This window comes from Notolepis coatsorum, assembly GCF_963971535.1.
Source record: "Notolepis coatsorum genome assembly, chromosome: 2".
Taxonomy (NCBI): domain Eukaryota; kingdom Metazoa; phylum Chordata; class Actinopteri; order Aulopiformes; family Paralepididae; genus Notolepis; species Notolepis coatsorum.
Window position 1 is genome coordinate 41,385,492 of NC_140166.1, and position 22,891 is coordinate 41,408,382.

Sequence of the window (22,891 nt, forward strand, 5' to 3'; positions counted from 1 at the left end):
GGGCAGTAATACACCTGGCTGCCAGAAATACATCAGGAGAAGAAGAAGTGTTGTGGCTTTCAATTGGCCAATTCAAATAAAACGAGTTCTGGTCCGCGTTATTTTTTTCGTAGCCGCATTTTGCGGAGACGCTCTCTGATTGGCCACTTCATGTGACATGTGCGCCCAATCGTGTGACGCCTGTTTCTTTCACCGGTTAAGCTTAGGCGCTCTTTCGCAGTTGGTTAAGGTTAGAGTTTGTCTTAGAGCAGGGCGATAGAACACCAGCCCTGATTCCAAACTCTAACCTTAACCAACTTCGAAAGAGTCGCCTAAGCTTAACCAGTGATAAACTAGGCGTTAGGTAGTTTGCAGGCTGTTAGACCCGGAAATGGGCAAAGACACAGCTCGTCACGCGATTGGGCGCACATGTCAGTGGCCAATCAGAGAGCGTCAGTCAGTGGCCAATCAGAGAGCGTCTCCGCAAAATGCGGATACGAAAAAAAATAACGCCCCTAGCTGTAAAGTAGAAGCCATGTTTGCCTTGTGATAGAATCGTTGCTTCGTTTAGATATTATTTTTTTTTATCACACGACGATTACCACTACTACTACTACTACTACCCTTGTTATAATGATGATGGCTTTCCACCTAACGTAATCGTAATAATTTGCACTGTTAAAGTGTTAATAACTAACATTATTTACTTTGCGGAGGGGTTTGTTTGTATGTATGCTGCTGCTGGCTGGGGTGTGTGGAGCGAGATTTGAATAACTTCTTCTAGCTTACCAACTGGTGTTACCTAGTTGTTTTTAATATGACAGGAAGCTAACTATATAAATCTTCTTTGCATTTTTGTATTTTAACATACTTCCTACAAGGTAAGCCATGTGTGTCCTAATATACAGTAGTTAGCGTTATCTGCTGCTAACAATGTCATCCGTTGAACATGAATAATGAACGTTAGTTGGCTTAGAACAGCCAGGCTTTGGTTGCTTACGTTTGATTGATTGATTGAAAACTTTACTAACAGATTGCAGAATGGGTACAATACAGTATGGCTCAATACACACAATTGTTAAGGGGATGCAGACCAGAGAAAGACGTCTGTCTTGTTTACATCAGGGTCCCCCATTTTCAATTCATCATAACATATATCTGACATTGTCCGAAAGTGACTAGCAAAGTTGTAACGCTACGTCAGCCAGCCAAACTAAAATAAAAGTTGTCAAAAACAATCTTGCATGTCAAGTAACTAACGTGGTACTATCTTTACTTTTCAGAACATGGCTTGTTCACAATTGAACGCCGCCACTACTGAGGTAGACGAAAACATAACGTTAGCCTTGAAGGAGCCTTCCCCTTCTGCCTTAGGTGAGGCTTCACCCCCATTCATCTTCTCCCAGCTTACACCTGCCCAACTTGGCATCTCCACCCAAAGCTTCAGCAGCTCAGCATCAAACTGCAAAGGTGAGGATTGTTTACTGCATTGTAACTGCATTGCTATTCACTCTCTGTAGAAGTTGTATGTTTGTGGTGCTTCAGTATGTGGGATCACAACATGGTATCTTCTCCCTCTCGTCAGATAAGTCTCGTCTGGCTCAACTGAAGGCGAGACGGAGGTCCGCTATTGGTACCAGAGGTTCCCCAGAGACAAACGCCCTGATCCGCTACATAGCTCAACAGAGAATAAAGACTCTCTCAACTCCGGAGGTGAGGTCTTTAGCATACAGTTGAGCGAATCTTGGGACAATCACACATTACACTTGCTCAGCAAACCACTTAATTACTGTCTTGGTCATTGCAACAGCTGAAATCTGTGACCCACCAAACCTGTGTCTCTTCTTCTAGCGTCCCAATGGCAACCCTTTCCTTCCCCGAGTCTCATCCACGCGGAAGCAGAAGATGGCCTTATTCCAGATGGTTGAGGAGGAGAATGAAGAGGAGTCTGATCTGTTACCAAGGCAGGACAGTGAGACTGGAGGATGCAAGACAAGAGATGTTCTGTCTAGTAAGACTGCCTCATTGTAACTGGATTAACCTTCTGTAGTGTGGTAGTGAAAGGATTAATGGCTATGCCAGCAGGCCAGGGTTTCCTCATGATTTCTGGAGGCACCATTCAATAGCAGTGACTTCATACATATACGCCTGAATTTGACATCATACAGTAGTCCTTTCATTTAACCATTAGACCCACCATAGAACCATTTGAATCTTTTCTAGGTCGGGCCAGGGGATCTTTTTTTATTTTTTATTATTATTTAACAGAGTACAAAAGGGGGGGGGGGGGATACATAACCATATTGTGTAGGAGAAGTTTAGAGGCTTATAGAGAACTTCCCCTGTTTTGTAAAATCAAACATACAAAAATATACATATTTAAAAAATACCAGTAATACATTCAAAAGATGTGTAAATACAAACATGCATACACACAGTACATGCATGCATATATACTGCGTACATAATAATACATAACCACCTGCCTACAAACCTACACACCCACATAACAAAATGCATCTTCAACAGTACATGCTACAATAGACGTGTTATGTCATCTGAAAGCTGGGAACCTGAAGATTAATTTGAAATGCAGCTCAGCACTGTGTATTTTCTGGTCATAAATCTATAATAAAGGGTTGCTGGATAGAGCAGTGGACTAAGCACTCGCCACAGCAGAGACTCTGGGATCGAATCCAGCCGTCAGCGGTACCTCCGGCTTGGTCAGTCGTCCCTACTAACACAATTGACAGTGTTAGCGGTTGGGAAGCCGGTGGGATGTGTCCTGGTCGTTGTAAACTGCGACTCCTACTGGTCAGTCGGGGCACCTGTTCAGCAGGGAGGAGATCTGGGGGGAAATGGGGAATAGCGCGAATCTCCACACACGTTACGTTCCCCCAGTGAAACTCCTCGCTGTCAGGTGAAAAGAAGCGGCTGGCGACTCCACATGTATCGGAGCAGGCATGTGGTAGTTCTACACCCTCCCCAGGTACATGACGACTAAATTGGGATGAGTGAAAAATACATAGAGCCCAAAAAAAAATCACTTCGGTTTGAAAATGTATAGTGTATAAGGGCTTAGAACATTATGATGGCTATTCCCATGCTCAATTATGTCTCATAAGTCGTTCCCATGCTCAATTGTCTCATAAGTTGTTCCCATGCTCAAGTTGTTGCAGCAATTTATTGGTTGATACCATTGGTTACAGATTTGGTGCAAAATTTAACCATTTTTGACCACTTGGGAATTCATAGACGTGTCAAAAATCCCTCCACAAGTACCACATTAAGACACCAAGACCTTGACGAACACAATAGAAAAACCCATGCTGTGATTTGGTATCAAAAACATTTGAGATTTGGAGATTTCTGTAATGCTCGTAGTGACACATAGGATGTCGAAGAGCAGCCAGTTGCCTTTCGTTGTCCATGTTAACACATTCGGGGCCATTGGGATTAGACGGGGCCCACTCTAGGAGGCCAGCTTTTCATTACAATAGGCGTGTTCGAGATTGATTTCGGCTCGCCTCGAAAGTAGACTAGAGTAGCCGAGTGCAGCCGGGGGAGGAGTCAGAACGTCGGACACTTCAGATTTAACGACAGCCTCTCGCCTAGTCTCGCATGGCAGATACGCGTTCACGTTACCACACACACACCTGTCCAGCTCATTATAATGCGACTCGAGGGCCGCGTGCACAATTCGATTCAAATGTATTGTCATCACACAGCACACTAGACTGTATTAATATACCATATTTATATACCATCTTGTTGCGCGCTCCTGCCAACCGCAGCGCGGGCACACACACGACACACTGCTGAATAATCTGTTTTGCATCAATATATTATATATATTATATAATATATTGTATATTGAGGCAAAACAGAATTATATATACAGTATAGAGGCAAAACAGAATTATTCAGCAGTGTATGTGTGTGTGTATACAGTATCAGCTGCTGCATCGTTAATGAACTATAGATTTATATGGAGTTCGTTAATCTATTCTAGTCAGTTATCTTTCTGTGAGCCAGACTGCTTAGAGAAGTACTGTACATACGAGCGGTAATGCTCCGATTGCTCATTGAGTCATGACTATAAATGCAAAACGTAATTGTCGTATTTATTATCATTATAATTATTTAATTCCGATGATAGAAACAGTCAGTCTGTAGAATCGACTTGAAGAAGCTCTTGGTACCCAAACTCCTGTATCCAATAATAATAATAAATCTGATAGAGGGGATAGACGGGACCGTACTGTATTGTACCCATTCTGCAATCGGTTAATAAAGTTTTCAATCAATCAAGTCAAGTAATTTATTTATAGAGCACATTTAAAAGCTTGAGAGCCAACCAAAGTGCTGTACAGTACAGTCAAAGCATAAAATCAATGTCCTATAAAATACGAAAAGGCACAACAGGACAGGACAGTACATTAAAAAAATAGGACAAGCGGATAGGGCAGCACAAAGTACAGTATAGCACACCAGGGACAGAGGTAGGGCTGTCCCCGACTAAGTATTTGGATGGTCGACTAGGATTGGCCAAAATGTGCCGTTAGTCGACTATTGGTCGACTTAAAAAAAAAAGTATAATATATATATATATATTTTTTAACTTTTTTATCATTCCATTTGGGCTCTGGGGGGTGCTTAATGTCTGAAGGAGTCGACTGAAGGCTTCTTGTCCTCTGCAAAAGCATGCAATTGGTCCACTGATGGATACATCTTGATATTTGTCTAGTCTAGTGTGTTCATTAGATGGGTGAAATCCTCTTTCAGTGCCTCTGTGCCTGTTTTCGTAGGCAGTTAGCCTCTGGTATGTGTGCCATTAGCGTTAGCCACGCTTCTAGGCCTCTTTTCTTTTGGAAAGAATGATACAATTTTTTTATTATTTTTTTTATTATATTCGACTAAGAGGTTGGCCAGTCGACTACGGCCCCTTTCGACCGATTAGTCGACTAATCGATTAATAGGGGTCAGCCCTAGACAGAGGGCAGGATAAAATTGCATGGGAGTGTGTGGGTTAGGGTGTGGGAGAATCAGGATTAATCGAAGGCTCATAACTTCCTCTTGTGGGCGTGGCTGGTGGTGACAACCAGGTGACAACTTTTCTGAGCCAATGGTCGCTTTGCGCAACGATAGCAAGTTGTTCCCCATCATGGATTTGCGTGGAGCAGTCGGGTGAGAGGTACTGTGGCGCCTCGCTCTGAAGGCTGAGCGTGGCTCGCTTCCATGAGAGTTCCGCGCCTCGCCTCGTCAGATTTCCAGAGCAAGTCGGACAACATTCTAACCGTCATGCAACGCGCTTAGCGAGGCCGTAGTAAAAACTGCGCAGATCCGCGTCTGCCTCGCCAATCTCGAACACGCCTATTGTTTCACTGTGCGTGAGGTTGTTTGTAGAGCTAAATCTATATTTTATATTATTGCTAGGTGTCCATTGTCAATTGACAGTATAAACCTTCCCTTCAATATGCCATAAAGAAATAAGTTTTTCATCAATACGTTCCTGTTTTATAGCGTCATGAATGTGAACGTTATATCGGAATGGTCTGGTATAATTCCTGCAACGCTAGTTATAGGGCGCTAAGCTAATAACGTTAAATCGATTGGCGTTGCGGCCCTACACAAGCTAGAGTTAAAAATCAAAATGCATATGATCGGTATCATGTTCCACCATGAATGCATGAAAGGGGGGGGGGAGTCGTTTCTGATTATTGATTACCAATAACGGCATTCGTTATTGCAACAAGATACGCTGACCGGGTGGATGGCTATGAGAACAAGGCCCGATCAGGCTGAAATTGACGTCAAATCGCTCTTACCTGTGGCCGGTTGGATTCCAAAAATAATTTCCCAGTTATTTGATCGCCATCTGGTAGATCGATATGTCCATTGGCTGATGCTATATTCCTTTACTGCATACTGAATTTGGCGTCACAAAAAGTATTCCAGGTGATCTGGTAAAGCCATAGCTTTAGACTAATAAGAAAAGTCCACCCGGAGCGGGAAAAAAAAGGTGACATCCGGTCTGCAACAGGGGAAACTGCATTCTCGAGACAGCGCCAATTAGGGATGGGTACCTTTCACATTTGAACCGATACGGTACCGGTACCTGTGAATCGATACCGGTACCCAACTGTACCTTTTTTCTGTACTTTGGTCTCAAGAAATTTAATTTCTAATTGCTAGGGATGGAAATTTAATTTCCATCCCTAGCGCCAATACCAGGATCTGGCCGGTACTGCACTTTCGGAGTCCAAATATGCCTTTTCCAGCCAAAATACACCTCCGTGACAACATCCGGGATATTAAAATGGAATAAAAGCAAAAACTAGTTTAACACGTATATATACGTGGTTGGCCGTCAAAGGTCGGCTCCCAAACACGTATACAGTATATACGTGGTTGGCCCCGAACCAGTTAACAGACTACCGTTCAGAGCTCTGTTGCCGGCTCGCGGTCTTCAGCCATAGTTTCGACATCGGGTCTATTTTCTCCGCGAGTCGTCGGGGGGCCTCTACATATGATTGACACAGAGGAGCAAAATCTTCTTGTTGACCGGCATGGAGAAATGGCTTCTGGTGTGAACAGCCAGACTCCTGTTTTTTCACGAGAATGGTGCTTTGACATCTGGTGTGTCTCTGGCATAAGAATAGCATTTTTCGGCAATTGGATGGCAAGCACTTCTGTTCTGGAAATTGCTCAGAAATCCCCTTTTATTGTCAATAAACATTAGGGATGGGTACCGAATTCGGTACGTTTGAGGTACCGAACCGAAACACGTCGGTACTACCGAGTATCGAATCAAGTGAGAAACAGTTTTTTTTTTTTTTTTTTTTTTTTCCCTTTTCATGTCAACGTTCACACGCACAATATATGCTTACCTAGGATTTGACTTGATTCAACAACAAAGCAGTCGGAGCAATGACAAGCCGAAAACTGTCAAAATTGTAGTTATTTGAAGTTTGGATTTTTTTTTACGACTGAGGTAGGTAAATTAAATTTCTTGAGACTAAAGTACCGAAAAAAGGTACCGTTGGGTACCGGTATCGATTCACAGGTACCGGTACCGGTTCAAATGTGAAAGGTACCCATCCCTAATAAACATAGGAAAGCCATTAACTCAATCAGCGCCAAACCCGAGGAAAGTCGGGTTAACTTGCCAACCGTTCAGCGCCAGACCAGAGTATAGTTGGGTTTTCATCGTTATTTCTTTTATTCAATATTTTTATTAATTTCTCTCACACTGACCTCGGGGTTACCATAAGGAATGCAATACCGGCCGCATCCTAGTAGGTGGCAGTATCGCCCACCCTTCGAAACCTTTTTTTCACACCCGGTGTTACGTTTAATTCACTCCGGGCGCAGTTTTTTTGGTCAGACGAGTCTAGCGGTTCACTTGATGGCATTGAAACGCGTCCAATGCCCCTGATGCATGTGTTGTGGTGGATTATGTTGGCGACGAGATGGACACCAATACTGGAAATTGTGATCAGACAATTGGAACATTCTTTTTGGGGTACCTCCTAGTGAAGGTAAGGACTATATGACATCAATCCGCATGATTTTGGGAAATAATCTAACTGCGATTTTTCTGACAGATATTGCGATTGCGATTCAATTTGCGATTATAATTTCTTTCTTTTTTTTAAGCAGCCCCACAGGTTTATTGTAAAATGCCGCTTGCATCTGGCCTACGCGGTGGGTCTGTTCGGGACACGGAGCCTGAAAATGTTTCTTTTTACCTGGGAATCGATACCGGTACCCAACGGTACCTTTTTTTCTGTACTTTACTCCCTCTCTGAAGTCTAAACTTCCCAACACACAATCTAAAACCCCTTACCTCCCTCTCCCAAACCGATCTTGTATCTCAATGGGACTTCCTGGTTAAATAAATAAACAAATTAAAATAAAATAATTGCGTTTTATTTAAAAAGATTTAGCGATTTGCTAATTACATCATTCCAAATCGTGATTTCGATTTAAAATCGATTAATCGTTCAGCCCTAGATCCAACCATGATTTCACATCGATCGCAAAGACCATGTGTAACGTACTCCAGAACGTATGCTGTTGGTGATGATCAAAGCATCAAAAATCGTGTCCAGGCAAGCAACACCAACGCTTTTAGTCAAATTCACGTATTGGTCAATAGTAGGGGTGGACGGTATAAACGGTATACGGTATAAACGGTATTAATTTGCTCTACGGTATGGATTTTGACTATACCTTGTAACCGGTAGAGTAGCTCTAAAATAGCAATGACGTCATGTAACCACAGCGGACTATTTCAATCGCATTTGCCCCTAAAAATAGATAGAATTAGTCATAGATAATAGATATGTGCAAACTGGAAAAAGTTATTTAGGAGGCTTCGCGCAGTGGGCGTGTCAACACGCAATTGTCATTTCATAATAAACACATATCACTGCGGCGCACAGCAAGTTTCAATTTCAGTTCCTGGCATTTTTAACCAGTGGAGAAAGGTAAGAGATGTCCCTATCGTTTTTCTTATATGAATTATTCTACGTTAATAAAACATACCTGGTGATCAACTACAGTTTGCTGTAAACATTATGATATGCGTGTAGTGTTATGATATGACGGCTGCAGCGGGAGGCAGCCGGGAGGACGGCGGCAGCAGTGGATTTGCGAATAGCATGCAGCTGCAGAGCCGCAGAGCCAGCGGCGCTTTCAGGTCAGACCTGAAAGCGCCGCTGGCTCTGCAGCTACATATGCTTCTAGCAAAATCCAGCATCCAGCCCGGCTGTTTGCAATGGGAGCAGCACGGACTCGGGACTTATTTTATTTGGAATATAATGACTTTATACGCAAAAGTAGCCTAGTTTTAAGTTAAAATATTATAAATCTACATGCCTTGAGGATGTCATTCTTTATATAGCCTGCCTATCAGGCAAAAAAAATTATTCTAACGGAAACACTGATACCGTGATACCGTTACCGTCTATTATGCTTCAAATTATACCGTGATATAAATTTTAGACCATACCGTCCACCCCTAGTCAATAGCGCCGTTTTGTGGAATTAGCCAGGATCACTCTGAAACTATACTTATATTCACCACGGTATAACCAGGGGTGTAAAAAGTACCCAGAAATTATACTCAAGTAAAAGTCAAAGTATCTGGCTAAAAACACACTTGAGTAAAAGTAAAAAAGTCCTACTTTTAAATGTACTTAAGTACTAAAAAGTAAAAGTAATTTTTTTTTGAAAGGGATAGACCAGGGGTCTCAAATTCATTCCATCGTGGGCCAAGTTTTCATTTTAACTATACATTGCACCAGGTGAGTTAGTTGAAGAGGTGAGCCAATTAGTGAAATCATCAGCTGGTGTTTAGGCAAGGCTGGAATGAAACCAAGCATACACTCTGCCCACAATGGAATGTGTTTAAGCATTACATCACGCGCAGGAGTGGTTTGTGACCAATAAACCATGCCTAGGGGTGGTCGTTAGGCCCGAGGCGCAGCCGAGGGTCGTTAGACCCCCCTAGGCATGGTTTATTGGTCACAAATCACGACTACAAGTGGTGTAAAGCTTTTATACAACTGCCAGATTCATCCAACCTTATTTCTATACAATAAACACACATTAATCGAAGATTTATTGAAAAAACCATCCGCCAGAAAAAGTAGTTCCCACAACTACAAAAAAGACAAGTTGCCTCCATGTGGAAGCAGCTTGAAGTGCATCCAACCAAACTAACACATCCAACTGTGTATTATTGGAATGATTGAGAGAAGTTGCCTCATGTGGAAGCAGCTTGAAGTGCATCCAACCAACTAACACATCCAACTGTGTATTATTGGAATGATTGATTGAAAATTGTATTACCAGATGCAGAATGGGTACAATACAGTACGGCTCAATACACACAATTGTTAAGGGAATGCAGACCTACTTTCCATAGAACTTCATTCTTAGATGCTTCTATATAAAGTAGGTAAAACAAATTACAACGTTTTCTTTGCCCTATAGGAAAAAAACGTTTTCTTCGCCCTATTTTTTTATTTATTTCTTTTAGCCTAAACTTAACCAGTTGGAAACCAGGGGTACAGTAATAAAATTAGCAATCAACCAATCAATCAATTCAATAGACCATGCTCACTCAAAACAGCGCTGCTTCTCTCTCAGTCTGACTCCCCCGCTGTTGCAGACAGGAGTGTGTGTGTGTGCGTGTGTGTGTGTGTCACAGTGTGTGTGTGTGTGTTTGTGGGTACGCCAGCGTCGGACAGTGTGAGAGTGAACGCTGCAGTCAGTGGGAAGGAAGTAGAAATTTAAATCAATCAATTAATCAATCAATCAATCCGCGATTTTTCTTTTGTTCTAGATTGACTCAAGACCCATCAATTACATCATCCAACATTGTTTAAAGGACTAACACATTCCCCTTGACAGAATCGCTTCATATTTAGTCGTTATGGTGCTATCAACATATCCATTTGTTGTCCGCGATCTTGTTTTCTCCCGGAGTGAGCCGGGGAGTGATATGTGATTCGGTTGTGGGCGGGTCCTGAGCCCTGGACCGTGGATTGTTGCCAATAAAGACGTGTAAATGGCCAATCAGAATCGAGAAATTTGCATGCCGTTGTATAATCTGCGATAGACAATGCTGAAGACAGACAGAAGACAGAATACTGGAGTACCCTGAATAATATCACAATATTAACCACAGCATAATGCGGATCTGACTGTCTATTCTTCTGATAGCAGGTGTTTAATCAAAGATCCCTGCTTTCTAGTGTTGCACAAGGACCAATCAGCATGGGTATGGCCGTATGGGCGGGTTCATTTTCCATTGATGGGGATTTGATTGGCTGTTTACCTGCGGTCGCAGGATTAATAACGTTAACGTTAGTTCGGCCAGATAAACAATTAAAATATACTAATTAAATGGTTGGACCTGTGAGATTTGTACTTTGTACTTTGTAGGTCTGCATTTTAAATGTAAGGAGTAAAAAGTATGTATTTTTTCTCTGAAATGTAATGGAGTAAAAGTACAAAGTATACAAACCTAATAATACTCGAGTAAAGTACAAATCCCCCAAAACAGTACTTAAGTATTGTAACGAAGTACAATTACTCAAGTACTTTACACCCCTGGGTATAACACACGAATGTATACATGAAAAAATGTATTCTTTTTCACATATTGAACGATGGATAGTTGATGTCAAATGAGCCATAGTATTATATCCATAGCTATAATATAGAATATAGATATAGCCCTGCAAACACCGCCACGCGTTCCTATCTCTTAGAGCGGTGGCACAGTAGGAACAAAGATGCTCTAGGCCCGCAGCGCTGAATGAGTTAAGGCTGAGACCACTTGTCGATTTTCTTTGCATGTGTAAAAAAGAAACGTATTTAACAATAGTGTGTGTCGTGGGCCAACTACTGTACAGTTGAGTGCATGGGACACACAAACTACGGTAACATTAAATAATAAATTTTTTCTTTAAAGTATTTTAAACTATTTTTTTTTTTACACATGTAAACATTTTTATATTTATCGATAATTTTGTCCCGATTTATCGATTCTTCCATCGGCTCAGCCTTAAAAGCCATACATACTCCAAATGCCCTTGTTTGCGATTGTAAAGTTTCCTAGAGGGCACAATGGATAACTTTATACAGTGTGGTCAAGTTTATATAAAAAAAAAAAAAAGTCTCAATACAAAGAAATGGCTACTATGGGGACTGTCATCATCACACATGGAGACATGATTTTCACAAGGACGAATGACCTATGACCTATGACTAGCTAGAAGCCTTCAAGTCTCAAATGGGAGTATTTACACCCCTTTTCAACATCAATGGCGGTGTGAATGGCATTTAGTAAGGTAAGCTGATATCAGCTAAAATACACACCAGATATACCTACGGACACAACTTGACTAGTATGGTCCTTTTTAGATGCAAATCTGTGAGCTTTTTTGACAACGATGTTGTGGTGGTAAGTTTGTTTTCTTTTGGACGTGATATTTTGATTCTCCAGTGTTTTTAATTTAGCTATCCCCAAGTCCCATTTGCTTTGGACTTTTATGTAACCTGCATTTGTGTGTGTTCTTTCTCTCTCTCTCTCTCTCTCTCTCTCTCTCTCTCTCTCTCTCTCTCTCTCTCTCAGATGGGAGAAGCCTTGATGTTGGGAAGGAGAATTGCCCGCTCCACGTGACACCCCCACCCAGTAAGAGGCGGTGCGTCGGTTCCCCCATAGAATGCGTGGGGGAGATTAAGGAGGCCACTACTCCTATCTTCAAACACACCCGTTGTATTCCTCAGAAGGTAGCCTTACTCTGACCCCCAGACTTCGCTTCTACTATGAATAATTCTGCAAAAATGTTGTTTGTTTATTTTTTTGCATCTATAAAACCTCATCTGTGTATTTTATTTTTTTGACCTGTGTAGTTTGTCACTATATTTTGATTACAAACAACATTACTCTTCTTTTTACTGACATCAGCAGGTTGATAAAGAGCCACGGGGAGACGACAGCTCTGCCTTCCTCTTCTTCTCACCCCTCAGGTTTGAGTCCCGTCCGGCGCCGCTGCGTGCACTGCAGCACGCTCCTCCTACACACCGCTCGCCCAACAAGACGCAGCAGGTAAGGTTTCCATTCCCGGTCACATTAAACCACACACATCATTTACCTGGTACAGTATCATCTTCCTCCTGTGAAGTTCTCCCAGCCTCTGCAGTGCTCTTCCCACCACCACCAGTATCCTCTCTCTCTCTCAGGGATGTTCTTTGGTTCCCCCACAGGAGGGCTCCTTTGAACTCCAAAGCCCCAGCCAACCACAGCCTGAGGACCCAGCAGCAAGCCTGATGCCCTCCCTGCTGGAGATGAAGTCCACAGGTAAACATGCCGCTCACTGTCGTCTGCACCAGAGGAAGCAGCTTTGATGCTTCTTCCTGCACAGGCCTAAGCACACTACAGGTATCCAGGCTGCACATGCAGGCAGAATGGCAAAGTGGTATGTTGACGCGGGAAAACCAAAAAGACATTGTATATATCTATATTATTTAAACCACTGGCTAGATTGGTTATATTAACCACAGTGTATTCATACTTGTACCACTGTGTATATAATAATACTCGCATTAGGGATGGGTACCGAATTCGGTACTTTTAAAGGTACTTACCGAAACACGTCGGTACTACAGAGTATCGATTCACGTGAGATACCGGTGTCGGTACTGGTATAAAAAAAAATATATATATATATATTTATTTATTTTTTTACACTTTATTATTATTTTTAACTTTTTTTTTCATGTCAACGTTCACACGCACAATATACACTTACCTAGGATTTGACTTGATTCAACAACAAAGCAGTCGGGGCAATGGCAAGCTGAAAACGGTCGAAAGTGTGGTTATTTGAAGTTTGGATATTTTTTTCACAACTGAGGTAGGTAAAGTAAATTTTTAGAGACTAAAGTACCAAAAAAAGGTACCGGTATCGATTCACAGCAGTGTTTCCCCTATCATTGCCTTGGCGGGTTGGCCCGCCCCACTAACGGGACCCCCCCCCCCCCCCTGAAAAAAGTATAATATATATATATTAGAGGTGGGCATAGATTAATTTTTTTAATCTAGATTAATCTATCTGCAATCCTGGATTTAATCTAGATTAATCTAGATTAAAATGGCTAAAAGAAAAAAAAAAAAAACTGCCGAAGGCATTCAAAATATGTGTGTTCTACCCAAATAATGACCAGAAGTAAGTCCTTACTTTTTCTTTCCTCCTTATGTTTCTCAGGCCAGGTGGCCCATTACACCATGAGCCCATCTCCCGTTTCCAAAATGCATTACAGACTGTTTGAAAAAGCTGTTTTGCTATGATAATTGGTAATGAAATCAAAATAATGTTCAATAAGATGTACTTGTGTTTAATAAGTTGTTTTATTCAGAAGTTAACACAAATAAATAATATTACCAGTACAGTACAGTATCTAGCACACTCTCAGGAGCAAAACAGAAAGAATCATTTCAAACTTGAACTATGTGACATGGCTTGAATCAACTGCTCCAGTGGAGTTGCTCAGTGGCCAATGGTGTCAACTGTGGTTGTACTGGGCAGCTCCCAGGTGTGAATGGAACTGTGTGAATGTGAAGCAGGGCGTTCCTGAAAAAGAGCATCTGTGCTCAGCGAACCTACCCTGGGTAAATAAAGGTAAAAAAAAAAATGTAATGCGTTAGTTTAACTCTTTAAATGCCATGCCTGGTTTTCCATTTTACCGCTTGAATGCCACCATCCGCGCCAATGTTAACGTTAATATCGCCTAATCTATGTTTTAAATTATGGCTATGTGTCTAATCTGCCCATCGCATTATCAAAGACTATGTTCCAGACAGTGCTGTGAAGGCAGATTGTTTTTTTATTGCGTCGTTGCCGTTTCAGAGCAGTTAGAAAAGCCCCCGTTTTGATATAAAAAACAACTCATTCTGGAGCATTCTATGAAAATCGTCTTTTAGTGGAATATTCCACAACGTTGATATTCGTCGGCCTTTTTATGAATCGCTTTCAAATAAACGCTAGATGATCAATATTATACGTGCACGCACGCACATTACGGCCGCGCGCGGACAATCGCCTTGTTGATTTCCTCTCGGACTTTTACAGTGAAAACGAAAGAAGAGATTTCACAAAACAGCTTATAACTTCATCAAAATTACTCTGATTATCCTACCACTGATAACATAGAGTCCTTACCTGACATCAGATGGTATCCAACTGGTATATTCCAATTCCTGATCACCATTCGAAAAAATCGATACGTGTATGGATCCAACGCGACACAGTGGTTCTCCATGATCCGCGGAGATCTGAGGCTCCAGAATGAACTCTAGTAACCCCGGCTGGATCAGTGAACTGGAAAATGTGGAGTACCGGATTTTTTTCCCCATTCATTTTCATTGAGTCCATTCCAAAATCACTTATGTCATCTGGGAGACGACAGGGGGCGCTTTTTTCCACAGTGATCACCGGCGCAGCTCGGCAATACTCGGGTAGGCTCGGGTGATGCAATAATTTTTCAGATCACAAAAAAAAAAAAAAAAAAAAAAATCCGAGAAATCTCGTGAGTGGCTAGCAACCACCTATAAAAAAACACGAGAAATCTCGTGAGTGGCACTGAAAGAGTTAATGCGTTAATTATATTATCGCGCGATACTAGTATAGCGTTAACGCAGCACGTTAACGGCGTTAACGTGCTGCGTTAACGCAATACTAGTATCACGCGATAATATAATTAACGCATTAAACTAACGCATTAAATTTTTTTTTTACCTTTATTTACCCAGGGTAGGTTCGCTGAGCACAAATGCTCTTTTTCAGGAACGCCCTGCTTCACATTCACACAGTTCCATTCACACCTGGGAGCTGCCCAGTACAACTACAGCTGACACCATTGGCCACTGAGCAACTCCATAGTTCAAGTTTGAAATGCTTCTTTCTGTTTTGCTCCTGAGAGTGTGCTAGATACTGTACTGTACTGGTAATATTATTTATTTGTGTTAACTTCTGAATAAAACAACTTATTAAACACAAGTACATCTTATTGAACATTATTTTGATATTTCATTACCAATTATCATAGCAAAACAGCTTTTTCAAACAGTCTGTAATGCATTTTGGAAACGGGAGATGGGCTCATGGTGTAATGGGCCACCTGGCCTGAGAAACATAAGGAGGAAAGAAAAAGTAAGGACTTACTTCTGGTCATTATTTGGGTAGAACACACATATTTTGAATGCCTTCGGCAGTTTTTTTCTTTTTCTTTTTTTAGCCATTTTAATCTAGATTAAATCCAGGATTGCAGATAGATTAATCTAGATTAAAAAAAATAATCTGCCCACCTCTAATATATTATGAACCTTTAATTATAACCTTTAAGCATGAACCTTTAATTAAAGGACATCTCTTTGAAATAAATTATTTTATTTTTATTTTTATTTTAAACACATATAAACAAACATGACAACACACGATAAGATACACAAGCATTAATACACAGTGTATATCCAACGAAATGACAATTTATACCAATGTCTTATACAGGATATACCCCTAATACCTGTTATCTAAAAACCTACACACATATGCTCCAGCTCGAACCCCCCCCTCCCGGACCCCTCTTTGGATAGTACCTCCATTATCCCTCGCTCCTAACCAGACACTACCATTATAAGCTAGCTTTTATTCTCTCCACCACTTCTAACCACATTGTCATTTTGGATTCATTGAGACTCAGAATTCTTGCTGTAGATATTTCTTGATAAATCACATCGAGATATGTAAGAAACCAAACTTTCCGGCACATTTTTTCCGGTTGAAACCAGCGTGATGCGATCAGCTTTTTAGCTACTGTGATACCCGATAAAACCAATCTCTTTAGCTGTGGATGTACTGCAAACTCAAAAACATCATTCAATAGTAATACAGAGGGGTGTACAGGTATATTCCAAGATACGAGTTTTGATAATTGTTGGGTCACATCTTTCCAGAATATCTTAACTGGTGGGCAGTCCCAATACATGTGCATAAATGTCCCTTCATCCCCATTTGTACATTGTGTAAGATCCTGATCAAACTGGCCAGTATCATGTCTTCGTCTGTTTGGCCCTCCATCCAATTCCTCTGCGTTGTGTACTTTTAATGGTCCTGACGTCTCAGATACTGGCAGATAAGATCCTTATCTCCCCCGTTAGTGCAATCCATAAACCATACTAATTCTCCACCTCCGTAAGAATTCGACACTTCGACACCGTGAGATACCTTATGAGGAAAAGCGTTGTTTTATTGCTATAAACAGAACCTCATAATCAGATGTTGTCAGATGTTATCAAATTGTATCGTCCTTGAAGAGTCTATTCTAATTATCTTTCGGTGTGTTCGTCTATCGTCCTTTTGTTATTCAGTCCAATAGTGGTCAGGCCGGTTCGTTAGCCAAGACCATCCTCGTGGTAGCCGAAGCTACTGGTGATGTGGCATTCTCCCCCCCCCCCCCCCCCCTCTCTCTCAATGAGAGGAGAGTGTCTGTGTGATCTCAGTCCTACTCGCTCTTGGTCAGTTTCTAGTCTGCCCTACCCGGAACCACTGTCAGCTTTATAGGATCTTCGTCATAACTATGATAGCCCACCCCTTTCTGGTTGTCAGGTGCCGCGTTGTCATGACAACTGCTAATAACCTTTCACACATTAAAATGCAGTTTTCTACTGTTTCATTAAGATGAACCCCTCTCCCTCGCTCTCGCTATCAGTGTTATGTCTTCAGCAAAACAAAACACCCTGCTCAGTGTGGTGTTCCCTCGCTCTGAACCAACCTCTGCTAAGCCAAACACATTTCTGCCCTCTCTGACCTGGCACCGTTAGATGCTACCATCTTCCCCCAATCTATACATCACATACATTGAAAAAGCACCCCAAATCCCTCAATTGGGAGCATTTGGAGTCTTGTTTAAGACCCATTCTGTTCAGTCTTATAGGAGTCAAGTATGTCCTGTGAATATAGTTAAGATTGATTTGTTGATGGTCCGGGTTCCTTGATGTAAGTCCGGTCGGACATTTGCCCAGGCTCCTTGCCAATCAAAGTCACTTTCCAGGTCTGGTATATCCCTCCTCCAGACAGAGTCTAGTTGGAGGGTTTCATACGAGGACGTTAGTAATTGATGATAAAAATCTGAAACAAAACCTCTCAATGTCTCTCTTTCATAGAAGAATTTGTGGTATCTGTGGTGTTCAATTGGTATGTCTAATGGAACACCGTGAGACTTCAAACATAGCCGTAACTGTATGTAAAAAAGCCATGTGGACTTGGTGAGATTACATTTTTTGCATATTTCTCCATAACTACAAAAACCCTGTTTGTTAAAAACATCCCCTAATGAGTGTATGCCTTGCTCTTCCCATATAGGGAATCTTATAGGTCGTTTTTCAATTAAGAGTGCATTGTTATTGAATAAGGGAGTATGATTGTGCCATTTATGTGGGTTAGGATATTTCTTTTGTGTTTCACGCCATATCCGGATCGCATGAGTAATTATGGGGCCAAATTTCCGTTCACAATGCTTGATTGGTAGTTTAGTGTATGCCAGTGCATGTGAGCGGATCGGAGCGTGAGCGGCGCGCGGAGCGGCCGGTTTTGACGTGAGCGAGGAGTGGGTTTTAAAATGAGTCGGCGCGACGTCCGGAGCGAGAGTTCTCCTCCGCTCCAATCCACTCCAGGTCGCTCACAGTGGTTTAACACTGTTGATGTAATATACATGCAGTACAATGCCAAAGCAACAGATGGCGATGTACAAACATGAAGGCCATTTTCAACCAATGAGAAGGGTGAACCTGTGATATCCTGTTCAGGCTTCACTCCTCCTCCTTCACTCACTCCTGTTAGAAAAACTATCGACGCCATTGTTGTTGACGTTAGCTTACATGCTAACGTTAATGGCGGCGACCATAGCATTGTGGCTCGGCTAGCCTATCATCGCTTAATAGAGCTAGTGAATGGATAAACAACGTTATTTAACATTGCAGAATGGGTACAAATTACAATTACAATGCGGCTCAATACAAACAATTGTTAAGGGGCCCAGGGGGTGTAGACTGTTGTAGTTTGAGCTAATTTACACCATGCTCCAAAATAAAAAAAAATGCCGAGCGATCTGGCGCGGGGAGCGGGGAGCGCTCGATTCAAGGTGAGCAGGGAGCGAGCGGAGAGCGACTTGGAGGCGGGGTCAACATGAACGATTAGCGGAGCGGACCAAGCTTTAAAGAGCGATGAGCGGATTTCTCGGCCGCGCCGATCCGCTCACGTGGCCTGGTGTATGCTATGTCCTTCAGTCTATGTGGGGCTACTATGTTTTCTTCTAATTTTCTCCAGGATACTAATGCTTGGGGATCAAACCATGTTGTCAATGGTCTTAATGTGTACGCCTTAAAATAGTGGAAAAAATCTGGAAATGCCATGCCACCGTCTGCTTTATTTCTCTGTGCGGTGGATCTTTTTATACGTGGTGGTTTGTTATTCCAAATAAATTTTTATGTGGAGGAGTGTAATCTTTTCCAGTAACCCTCTGGAGGGGGTAACGGTAGCATTGAACTGAAGAAGTTGATTCTAGGTAGTACGTCCATCTTAACTATTGATATCCGTGCCTGTACTGAGTTTTTAAGTTTTGCCCACCTATCAAGGTCGTCTTTGATTTTGTTTTGGATTTTTGTGTAATTGTGCTTCACCGTTTGTCTTATGGTGGGGAATATTTCCACTGCCAAGCATCTAAAATGTTTTACCATAGGTATCTCTCCTGGGAGGGTTATATCTTTTTTTGCAGGGGTGTTAAGTGGAAGGAAAGCCGACTTCGGCCAATTTATCTTGAATCCCGATAAATCACCAAAGTTCTCAATCAACTTGAGCAGATGAGGCAGTGTGGTGTTGGGGTTTTGCATGAACAGTATTACGTCGTCCGCATATAAACTAATTTTATGTTGTGTGCCCTTGATTACGATTGGTTGTATGGATTGGGATTGTCTTATATATTGTGCTAAAGGTTCTAATGATAGATCGAATAGACTCCGGGACTAAGAGGGCAACCCTGTCTAGCTGAGCGTGATACCGGAAATATTCCGGAGGTGATTATACCTGTAGTAATCATGGCCGATGGGTCTTTGTATACTACTTTAATCATATCAATGAAACCTTTACCTAACCCCATCTTCTCTAATACTGCCCATAGATACGACCATTCCAGCCTGTCAAAAGCTTTCATTGCATCCAGGGACAGCATCGCCATAGGTATGGTGTCGTCCTTGTCGGCATCTAGTACGTGCAGTATTCGTCTTATGTTATCAGTGATCAGGCGGCCTCTTATGAAGCCAGTTTGGTCCGGATGAACTAAAGACGTCATATGCTTTTGTAATCTGATGGCTAATACCTTAGAGTACAGTTTGATATCGGTTCCGAGGAGGCTTAAGGGTCTGTAACTACCGCACTCGGTGGGGTCTTTGTCTTTTTTGAGAAGGACTGTTATGAGTGCAATATTGTTGTTTTTATGGAAGTTCCCCTCCTTGACTGAGTATAAGATCATATTTAGTAATAAGGGTCCAATTATGTCCCAACACGAAAGGTACATTTCTGGTGGGATACCGTCTCTTCCAGGAGCCTTACCACTTTGCATTTCGGATATGGCCTTCTTGAGTTCCTCTAGTGTGATCGGTGTTTCTAACTGTTTAGCGTCATTCTCTGAAAGTTTAGGGAGAATAATTTGATTAAGATATGTGTCCATTTTGTTTTGATCGAAGGTCGTTTCTGATTTATATAAGTCGGAGTAGAATTCTTTGAATGTATCGTTTATTTTTTCAGGGTCTGTTTCAAGTACTTGTTGTGCTCTAATGGTAGTTATATCTGCAAATTTTGCATTAATTCTTAATCGCATGGCTAATAGGTGACTAGGTTTAGAACCTTGGGAGTACTGCTGTTGTCTTGTGCTGCGTATTTGTATTTCCGATTGTTGTCTGTATATGGCATTGATCTCTTTTTTTAGTACATTAACTTGATTTTCTAGTCGAGTTGAGTTGTTGTATTTTAAAGAATTAAATAACGTTGAGTAAAGCGTTTCCAGTTCAGACAGTTTTGTGCATTGATTCTTGCGCATTTTGGAGGAAAAGCTATCAGTGAAATCCTTGATCATTCCCTTTACCGACATCCATATTATTCTGGGGTCTTGCACCGAGTTTGCATTCTCCCGTAGGAATACTATAAGAGCTTCTTTGAGTTGTGTAATGAATTCCTTGTTATTAAGCAGCATCGATTTAAATCGCCATCTTGGGGCTCGGGAAGATAGTATACCAAATGTTCCTTTTAGGAGTAAATAACAGTGATCTTATAGTGCATTGGGTATCATTTCCACTTCATATTTATCAAATAGTCTCGGGGATGCAAAGACATAATCTATTCTGGATAATGTGTTATGTCTCGCAGATCGACAAGAGTACTTTCGGGTCGTGGGATTAAGTGATCGCCATAAGTCATTTACACCTGTAATCTTCGACCAATCCTTTAATGCTTTAGATGAATTCTTTTGTTCGCTGGAAAAGGCGAGGTAAGATTTGTCCATCCTTGGATTCCAAATGGCATTAAAATCCGCACCTATTATAAATGAGTAATCGGGAAGGTCTAACATTGCATTGGTTAGTGTAGAGAAGAAACCCTCTTCGTACAAATTTGGGGCATATACCGCTGCCAACGCTATTTTCCTGTTATTGTGTACAATCATAGCTATAGTTATACGACCATCTGCATCAGACCATACTCCCTTTAATTCAATATTTAACTTACGTCTAACGACTATGGCTACACCTCGAGTTCTCGTACCAAAAGAAGAGTGACTAATATTATGATATGTGTTGTCCGCTAACGTATCTATGTCTTTCTCTAAAATGTGCGTTTCGCTTAGTAGAGCCACGTCCACACGTTCTTTTTTTCATCAGTGTGAGCACGCTTTTGCGTTTGTGTTGTTTATTTATCCCACCAGTGTTCCATATCATTATATTCAAACTAGCCATAATCTATACATGTTGTTGTGTAGTTTTTGGTAATGCTTCTGGAGTGCGAAGCTACAATAGATGTACATCCAATTATTGAGGTCCCGTTGAGAGCCGAGCTTAAAAACATATATATATACAAATAAAAATCCCCTTTTTCCCCCTCCCCCAGAGAGTCGTACAGGCCTGTGTTCCATAGACACATCCTCCGCGTATGACTCCCTCCCTTAGGCCACCGGATTGCCCAAACTGAGCTTTGTAATCCTACTCTTCCTATGCTAATTGCCATAGGATCTAACACTTTCATTCTAATTCAATAGAATGTCGCTTTTGGTCTTGCGCCTTCCCTTAATGTACTAAAATATTATGAAAAATGTAAAAAATAATACCTTCATTGATATATTCATTTGAACCTTCTACTAACTTATGTAGGAAACATCAGAAAAAGGAAAAGATTGGAGACAAACACTAACACCTTAAAATGAAGAAAAATTGAAAAGAACAATGTAAGATAAAAAAAAAAGGGAGTGAGAGCTAAAATAAAACTCAACATGGAGAAACCACTCAAATAAAATTGAATACAGAGATAAAAGAGAAAAACAGAGACTTTTAGAGCTACATTGTGCCAATCTCTAAATCAGTGGAGTGATTATTTAAAATATTAGAATAACCTTGTTGTGCTCATACATTCAGATGTGGCTGATTTTTTTTAAAGCCTTATTAAGGCCTGATTAAACTTCAGTCAATTGATCATATGCTTATACACACCGGATGTTAATGTTAAAGTTGCAGGCCTTCGTTGTAATGGTGCATTATATTCTAGAAGGTTGTAGAATACCCTAGTATATACGAACAGACTGCTGTTGTGTTCCAGAATGATCTTCCTACCCAGGGTTCATGACTACTAGTATTTTCGGGATATTCCTTTGTGTCCCAGAGCAGTCGAGCGATGAGCCCAGAATATTCCAGATTGTTCACAGTGTCAATGATAGATTCTTGTCTCCACGGAGACCAGAAGTCTGTAAATATAATGCATTACTGTTGAATGCCCACGCTCGCTCTTAGGTCAGATCGATAACTTCATAACTCATTGGTCTGCCTATCTACACCTCAAACAGCGTCCTGTGAAGTGGTTGACACGCAGAACCAACCGAGTCTACAAAATGTTGTTGTTACCACTGACCGACAAGAGACAGCGAATGCACCGTTCCGACCCCCGTCAGTCATCGACCTTAGGTCGAGTGATTGAAGTTGCGGAATCTTTTATTTTATTTGCACTGGGACGGACTCTCTTTAATTAGATGAGGTCCATTTTCCTTATCCGTTATTCCCGTATTATCACTGTATGGC

At 41.5% G+C, this 22,891-nt stretch overlaps 1 protein-coding gene across 3 annotated transcripts in view; it reads left to right on the forward strand.

Annotated features, from left to right (window-relative positions):
• Positions 1–561: 561 nt before the first annotated feature.
• cdca2 (cell division cycle associated 2) overlaps positions 562–22,891 on the forward strand; it is a 48,102-nt gene continuing 25,772 nt past the window's right edge. For 2 of the 3 annotated variants that reach the window (XM_084307964.1, XM_084307966.1), the window contains exons 1-7: positions 562–860; positions 1,263–1,449; positions 1,565–1,692; positions 1,831–1,990; positions 12,131–12,288; positions 12,467–12,607; positions 12,766–12,859. In XM_084307964.1, coding sequence (XP_084164090.1) covers positions 1,266–1,449; positions 1,565–1,692; positions 1,831–1,990; positions 12,131–12,288; positions 12,467–12,607; positions 12,766–12,859 — 865 coding nt within the window. In that variant the 5' untranslated portion in view covers positions 562–860; positions 1,263–1,265. The remainder of the gene's footprint in view (positions 861–1,262; positions 1,450–1,564; positions 1,693–1,830; positions 1,991–12,130; positions 12,289–12,466; positions 12,608–12,765; positions 12,860–22,891) is intronic. The other variant, XM_084307965.1, reaches the window with a different exon arrangement.